Source organism: Dioscorea cayenensis, chromosome 4, assembly GCF_009730915.1.
Source record: "Dioscorea cayenensis subsp. rotundata cultivar TDr96_F1 chromosome 4, TDr96_F1_v2_PseudoChromosome.rev07_lg8_w22 25.fasta, whole genome shotgun sequence".
NCBI classification, from domain to species: Eukaryota; Viridiplantae; Streptophyta; class Magnoliopsida; order Dioscoreales; family Dioscoreaceae; genus Dioscorea; species Dioscorea cayenensis.
The window spans coordinates 21,311,673-21,320,344 of record NC_052474.1 but is presented as its reverse complement, the minus strand read 5'-3'; the positions used below and the strand labels follow the sequence as shown (position 1 = coordinate 21,320,344).

The window sequence follows — 8,672 nt, the reverse complement described above, 5'->3', positions numbered from 1 at the left end:
GTTTGAAATTTGTCAAAAATAATTCTATCATAATTTCTCATGATTGTCAACTTAGAAAAAATAATTTTTTAAAATCTCACTCCCGGAGCTCTTTGGATTTTTTAAAATAAATAATACAAATTGAGATATATATAAACAAAATAAAAAATAAATAATAATAACACAATGGGCTTTGGTTTCATAGGTTGATGACAAAACCAAAATGCATTTTCATTGGATTTCGTGTGTCATCACGTGCAAAATTTAGCGGTGCATATTGGGCACGTGATGGGGAGGTTGGTCAGATCTATGGACTCTCTGTTTTGTTATGGGACCCACAACCATGTCTTATGTGGGACCCAATGTCCACCGTCATCACACAAAATCACATTGATTTTGGTGCATTTTAATTACATAATATTTATTTATTATTTAATGAAAAATTAATCAACTTTTAATATTCAATTTTTATTTATTTGTTTTCTTTTAGTAGATATCATTGTTTTAGATGCCTGTACTTATGTCATCACCCATCTATTAGTATTGGATCATCTGTATAAAAGTATTATATTCTATTGAAGATCAGGGTTTGAATTTTAGTTTACAGAGAATGAGACATAAATATGTTAAAAAAAATTAATTTCATATTGATGCACATCCTAATATAATTTGTTTATATTTCATAAATAGAAAAATTTTGTAGGTTAGATAATATTCATTTCGGCCTTTTTTTTAATGGTCCTATTTCAAAGTTTTTTTTTTGCCTTTTTACCTGTCCATTTTAAAAAATTTATGAAACTTTAAATATTATTTTTTCTAAAATTATTATTTATATTTAATGTATTTCTACAATTTCTAATAAATCACATTCAATTATATATTTTATTAAATCATATTTTAAAAAAATAATCTTGAAAAATTAATGTAAATTTTTGATAAATTTTAAATTACTAACTCATTTTAACCAATTTTTTTAATCCATGTGAATTAATAAAATAAACAAGTAAAAAATAACTAGTTGAGGGAGTACAACTTTATAAATGAGCTGATGTTGATCATAAAAATATATAAATTAATACTATACAAATTTGATTACCATAGCAATGGTAGAAATAGAGTTGTAACACATGTATATTTTTGTTGTATTAATTTTCAAAGTTTATTTACTAAATGATCAAGAAAACAAACTTCAAATTATGAAAAATAAAATAGAAAAATGGTATAAAAATATGATGTGGATTTTTCCATATACAAAGAAATTTTCTCTAGAGAATTACATTTTCTTATCAACATAACATAATAAATTTTAGAATTCATTTTAAAAAATATAAAAAAATAGAAAGAACTCTTTTTTTCTTAATTTTTTAATCTATCAACAATAAATCCCAAATACCACTAGAAAACATAAATAAATAAATAAATAAATAAATAAATAAATAAATAAAAACTCAATTTCTAGGGTTTGTGGGTTAGTTAGCCAATCAAAATGCTTCCCTCCATAGTAGCCGTTGGCACAATCCCTCTCCCGCCAAATTCAAACTGTGCTTCTCTTCAGCGGAAAAGGAACACATCATCATCTTCTTCACAACACCACACCATCACTCTCTTGCGGAGATGCAAAACCATCCAAGAACTCCACCAAATCCACGCCAAGATCCTCAAAACAGGGCAATCCCAAGACCCACACCTTCTCTTCAAGCTCCTTCACCATTGCTCCACATTGAACTCCATTGATTATGCCTCCAAACTCTTTGAAACGATCCAAACCCCTGATGTTTATCATTACACTGCTCTCATTTGTGGCAGCATTGTTTCCGGCTATTCTGATGCTTGTTTTCGGTTATTTTCCCGCTTGCTTGAGGGGAAAATTATGCCGGATTTTGTTGTGATGTCTTATGTTTTGAAGGCTTGTGGGATTGGGCTGTCTTTGGAGGAAGGTAGGCAGGTTCATGGACATGCTCTGAAACTGGGAGTTGGGAATGAGAGGCTTGTTTCCATGAGATTGATTGAGTTTTATGGGAAATGTGGAGTTTTTGGTGATGCAGAGAAGGTTTTTGATGGAATGCTGCAGAGAGATGCTGTGGCCGCTACCATTTTGATATCTTGCTATTCTGATCGGTCTTTTATCGAAAAGGCAAGGACTTTGTTTGATAATGTTGGTGATAAGGACACGGCCTGCTGGACTGCTATGATCAACGGGCTTATTGAAAATGGAATGACTAGTGCTGCATTAGGACTTTTCAGAGAAATGCAGGGGGAGAAGGTTCCGCTGAATGAAGTTACTGTTGTTTGTGCGCTATCTGCGTGTTCTCAATTGGGAGCGCTTGAGCTCGGGAGATGGATTCATTCTTATTTCAGCAGGTTTGGCATTAAGCTGAATACTTTATGTCGGCTCCACTCTTGTTGATATGTACTCAAAATGTGGTAGTTTGGAAGAAGCGAAGAAAGTCTTTGATGAGATGCCGGAGAAGGATGTGGTCTCTTATAATTCGATGATTGCCGGATTAGCAATGCATGGGAGGAGCAGGGAAGCTGCCAAACTGTTTAAGCAAATGATTGAGCAAGGTCTAAGTCCTAACCACATAACTTTCGTTGGTGTTCTTAATGCTTGTAGCCATGGTGGTCTTGTGGAACTAGGATATGAGATATTTGAGTCAATGACAAAGGTTTTCAGTGTAGAGCCAAGAATTGAACACTATGGCATGGTAGACCTTCTTGGTCGTGTCGGATGCTTGGATGAAGCTTATGAGTTTATCAGTCGGATGAGAATCCAACCAGATCATGTTATTTGGGGAACTTTGCTTAGTGCTTGTAAGATGCACAGAAATCTTGATCTAGCTGAAAAGGTTGCTGAAATTTTGATTGAGAGTGATGCCGCCGATTCTGGAACTTATGTTCTTCTCTCAAACGTGTATGCATCATTCGGTAAATGGAGAGAGGCAGTTGGAATACGCTCGAAGATGAAGGAATATGGCATTCAGAAAGAACCGGGTTGCAGTTCTATAGAAGTTGATAATGAGGTGCATGAGTTCCTCTTAGGTGATATTCGACACCCTCGAAGAGATGAAATATATCGAAAGTTGGAGGAATTGAGTGATGCCTTGAAATTAGAAGGTTACTCTCCGGAAAAGCAAGTGGTTTTACAGGATATTGACGAAGATGAGAAGGAATGGGCGCTAAGTATCCATAGTGAGAGGCTGGCAATATGTTATGGTCTCATTTCGACAAAACCAACGGCGACGCTAAGGGTTGTGAATAACCTTCGGGTATGCAATGACTGCCATTCACTGATTAAGTTCATCTCAAAGATCACCCGGAGAAAGATCGTCTTGAGGGATCGGAATCGATTCCATCATTTCGAAGATGGTTTCTGTTCTTGTGGGGATTATTGGTGATCGCAATCATGAATAAATTGCTGCAATTATACATCGTTAATCATTTTCACATGAAAAGATCGCCATCCATTGAAAACTCACTCCAAGGTTTTGTTGGCTAGTTAGTTCTTGTGATTTGATTATTGTATGGCTTGCCCTTTGCATCATGTAAAAAACTTCAAAACTGAAATATTAGTGAATCAAATTCATAGATCCATCTTTTTGGTTGTTTGGTCTATACGACAGGCCTCGTTGGATGTGATTATTATGCTTGTAGTTTAATACATTCTAATTGTGCAAATCTGATCATTGACAGCTAAATAAAACTTTGTTTATTCATAAACATTGTGAATATTATTTATTGAAATAATCGACATTAGAATAATATAAAGAAACAGACTGGAAAGTCATTAGGAACAAATTATTGTCCTGGATGTTTGTTGAATAGGACTTGTCAATGAACAACAACGTAAGAACAAACACAATGCATACAACTGAACAAACAACAAGGAAATCAGTTGCTCTATGCTTTAAAACACTGAGAAAAGAATGATCATAATAACATAACAAATGGCATTGTCTACATATGCATCAATGAATGCAATAAAACATCACAATCATAAAGAATTTTAAATCCAAAATGGTGAATCCTCCTTCTAAGCAAATAAATTTGGAGAATGAACACAAAGAACACCATAGATGATTAGAATCTAGTATTCCTTAGATTAGATTAAATCTGAGAAAATATATTAATCGACATAACAATCCTCATAATTAAATCAATATACACTAAATTGGCATCTTGGAAAATCATCATAAGAACAATGTAGAGACATTCAGTTTCTTCTTTTTGAGACTATATACAACAACCAAACATTCAACTCAAGCAAACAGAACATCCAACCCTTGATATACACTTCTCAGAAGAATCATCATTGAAACAATGCAGAAATAACAGATTTAGAATCTAATCAAATTCAGATTCATTCCATGTCTGAAATTTGACATTCATTCATTTTCATCTTTCCAAAACTATATACAAAAACCAAACAATCAAGTCAAACAAACAAAACTCCCACCTTTCATCATGTCCTTAAACTCATTAAAACTCACTCTGCCATCTCCATCCTGATCGACCTTCCCGATCATCCTCCGTAAAATCATCGGCAGTCCGGCCTTGCCGAAGCCCAAGTGAAGACAACACAAATTTCAACTCATCCACACTGATATACCCATCTCCATTAACATCAAACACATCAAAGGCCTCCTTCACATCCTCCTCCACCTCCTCCCTCCCCATCTCACCGACGATCGTCCCATACAATGCTCCAAACTCATCGATATCCACACAACCATCACCATTCACATCAATCCTACCAATCATAGCTGACAAATCACCTTCTGAGATAAATATCCCAAGATTCTCCAATGAGTCTTGCAACTCCTCCTTTGTGATCCTCCCATCACCATCATGATCAAAGGTTTGAAAAACTCTTCTAAGTTCTAACAAATCAAGCATTGGCCTTGTCCCTGTGATCAAAACATCATCATCATCTTGTTTGGCAGTGATTTTAGAGGTTTTCAAACAAGATTTAATCTTTTTAGGAAGGGAGTAGAGAAGGGAATGAAGGAGATGAAGAAGGATTGAGATTCTTAGCAAAATAGTAGCCATTGTGAAAGAAATCAAGAAGAAGAAGTGATGAAGAGAGTGAGGAAATGGTATGAATTTATGGGGGAGTGATTTGGACCCACGCGCTAGTTTTCAGGAAATTTGAGAAAAAGAGAGAAAGCGCGTTTTGGGCAACGGTTTTTTAAAAAGGAGCCGACCGTTGGAGTCAGAGCCGTTGGGGCGGCTGTTTTGGACCGTTGGATGGTTTGATAGAGACGTTTAGATTTTGACACGTGGAATAGTATATGTAAACGGTTCCATTAAAGACCCAAACTGAACATATTTGGTTTTTCTAGAAGCGGAAAATTGGGCCAAATAATCCGCAAAATTTAAATTTTATTATTTTACCATTAAATTTTATCTGTGACAAAAATATTAAAAATTAAAAACTAATTTTGTTTTCCTTTTAATTTTTTTTTTTTAGAAATTTTGAATGAAGTCAATTGGATTAAAAAATAGAAAGAGGAGCAGAGATTAATTTTAATAATAAAATATGTTAGTGCAGCACTAGTTGAGGTTTTTTTTTTTGGCAAACTTGATCTAGATCCACTGTTTTTAACGGGCCAAGCCTTTACCTGTTGGGCCCGGTTAAAGTTGTTTATATTAAAACTTTTAATAAAGACAAAATGACCTTAATTTTTGAATTATTTTATTTATTTAATGAAATATAGATAAATCAGGGGACGTGGTTACCACTTTGACACTCTTGTACTTTCATTCTGCATAAATACGAACACTTTAGGCAGGAATCGATAATAATAGATAAAAAATCATTAGTATTATTGAATTATTTTACAATTTTTTTTAGAATTTTAAAATATTTTTTGGGGCCTGTGTGTCGGGCCGGGCCCAAAGTTTGGTTTGATAGAATGGATTGGAGTCATTGGGCATAGTGTGTGTCATGCCAAGGAAGGTCAGCGGGTGTTGAGGCAAAGAAAAACATAATGTCTGCCAAGAAGATTAAACAAGTGTGGTTTGACCTTAGACATAAGGGCTCCAGATACTAAATGAGGTCCCTGATGTTTTACTTAATTAATTAATTTAAAAAAATGTAGAAAAACTTTAGTTTAGTGTTTTATTTTTATGTTGTGTATGCTATTGTTATATTTTGTTTTTATAAAATGGATAAACACAGAGATCTGTTGTCATCAAGGTGTAAAAGATAAACATACATGGGATCTATGCATTTTTTATTTTTTTAGAAAATTGTAAAAAAATGGGACAACAAGATCCTCATCCTGAATAATTTGTTTACCCGGGGTTGCAACAAACTTGCTACGACCACATGCACCTTCTGCCACAAGGTATCGAGCCGGGGATTATCTCTTTTTCAATTGTCTAGTTGATGTATTTGTCTGAATTTATTTTGCGCAAATCTTATGTTTCCAAAGAGCCTCTTTGTCTAGTTTTGACATGTGGGGGCCCTGGCTTAGGGGTTTAAATAGTGTACATAGGCCTACATGTTCTTTATCAGCGAGGGCAATTATTTAGTTTCTTTGGCTAGGAAGAAATTACTACATTTTTAATTCAGTTTCGTTGTTAATATCTTCATTACATCTTAAAATCTGCCATATGTTTTTTTTTTTTAAATGGATGAAGTTCTTAGTGCAAAGAGGCAGAAGTTTGAGGAGCCTTCGATTTCCAGTTAGACGTTGTATCACGTTCTAAGGGCCTTCTACACGTGAGTAGCACGACCCTAATGTTAGCCATGACTATGCCACTGGCTAGTGTATCTTTCCCTTTGTTGCCCTTCTGCTAGGCAGGAGGCCCACCTCTAGCAGCTTTCATCCGTTTTTTTGGGCTTCGATTTTGCGTATGTTCTTTTGGTGGACACCTTCAGGTTTTTTGCTTTGTTGTTGTTTTATGTTGTTGTTTGTTTTGTCTCTTATTTGTAAGTTTGTACTCTATCATTTTTTTAATGCATTTGCGATTAATCCATTTTATACAAAAAATCCTAAAATGTCATCAAATCATAAAATATAAAAATCATTTTTTTAGTAGTGATTTGTTTGATATATTGGGCCATTTGAATAAAACCTAGTCCAATTTAGTAATATAGGAATATGAACCATGTTAAGATTGGAATAAATGTAAAATGCTTTTAAGGATACATAATAAAGCAATAAGTTTTTTTTAATGGAAATTTTGCAATTTATAACTTTTAAAAAATTGAACTCAATGAAATGTGTGTAAACCCCACAATTTACTATTTTCTTTTCTTTTCTATATACTGATATAGAAAAGAATGATTTTATAAATAAGACAAAGCTTCAAAAAATATTCAAGACTTCAAAACTCAAAGTTTAATGCTTCATTAGCCCAAGTCTTCTAAATGTCTCTTCAAAGTTCAAATCTCCATTATAAATTCATTCAACCTTTCAAAACTTGAAGATTTCAAATTTGAAATTTTTAGTAAAAAAATTTATGAGATAGACTTTGATGTACATATTTTTCATATGTTTCAAATAAATCACAAATTTTTAAATTTTTAACAATTTTCAATTTATTATACTCATTTTAGTTGTTATTATTTATTTCTTCATGTAACATTTTATATTAAATTTTAATAAAAATTTTGAGCTGGTTCCATTCAAATAATTTTTTATATAATTACTTTTTTAAAATAATTTTTCTTATATATATATATATTTTTTTAAAAATGTTTGGGCCCATTGGGGATTTATTTTGTATTCAAATATGATCACAATGCTAGCTAACCATTGAAGAGTTAATAATTCAATAAACCATAGCCTATGACAGATAGGAATGCAATGAACATTAATTAAGTTTTCAACTCCTAATGATAACATACTTTTAATATATCCAACAACACTAAAACCAATCCTTGCATTTCCTATTTCCACAAACACATACACATCCACATTGAACACACAAAATACTGCACATACCAACACAGCAATAAACAAGCGATAATGTCATTAACTTTAATACAATTTGATTCATTTCTTAAATATGATAGAGGATTAATTAAAAAAAATTTGTGTGATGTAATTTATCCACATTGTAAAAAAAAACATTATATAATACTCTATAAACACCCCAAACACAATTAGTACTAAAATGGAAAAAATTGGTAGTATGATGATTAATGTAAGGATCTTGCCTTACATGCTCGGCGAAGGGTGGTGCCTTGCCCAGGGCACCTGGATCCGTGACAGTTGAGATGGTGGGGAGGGTTAATAAAACTATGAAGCCAGGTCATAGATAAAGAGTAAATAAATCATCTCTTGCCACTTCACTACATGACTTTTTGTGGTTGTCTTGAAAAACACTCTCGTTAGGTAGTTTAATGAAAATCATATTTTAAGTAATGTGTGAATGATGTAAGATCGAATTATTTATGCCGAAAAATATTATAGATATATTGTATGAATATTGTTTTCTAGATTTCTTGTGTGAAGAGTTATATTTTTTCACTCTTTAAAGTTATAAAAGGAGGGAAGAGGAGATTTACCACTGCAATTGTAGTTCTAGATATATTATCTTGAGCGAATATGTCAAGCTCTAATTGTTTCATATATTAGTATATCTTATATGGTAAATTTTCCGGAGGTCGTTAAATAACTTAGTGCCTCACTATACTTGTTTGTCTTTTTGGCACTCCTTCGTGGGTGTCGATTATTGGCATT

General features: G+C 33.0%; 1 protein-coding gene and 1 pseudogene across 1 annotated transcript; one reads left to right on the top strand and one right to left on the bottom strand.

The window, feature by feature from the left end:
* Positions 1–1,465: 1,465 nt before the first annotated feature.
* LOC120258776 (putative pentatricopeptide repeat-containing protein At5g59200, chloroplastic) lies at positions 1,466–3,564 on the top strand. The gene is given in 2 exon segments (XM_039266211.1): positions 1,466–2,362; positions 2,364–3,564. Coding segments are annotated over 2 exon segments (1,908 nt in total). The 3' UTR covers positions 3,375–3,564.
* Positions 3,565–4,235: 671 nt separating this feature from the next.
* On the bottom strand, positions 4,236–5,070 carry LOC120259163 (annotated as a pseudogene).
* Between the last annotated feature and the right edge of the window lie 3,602 nt (positions 5,071–8,672).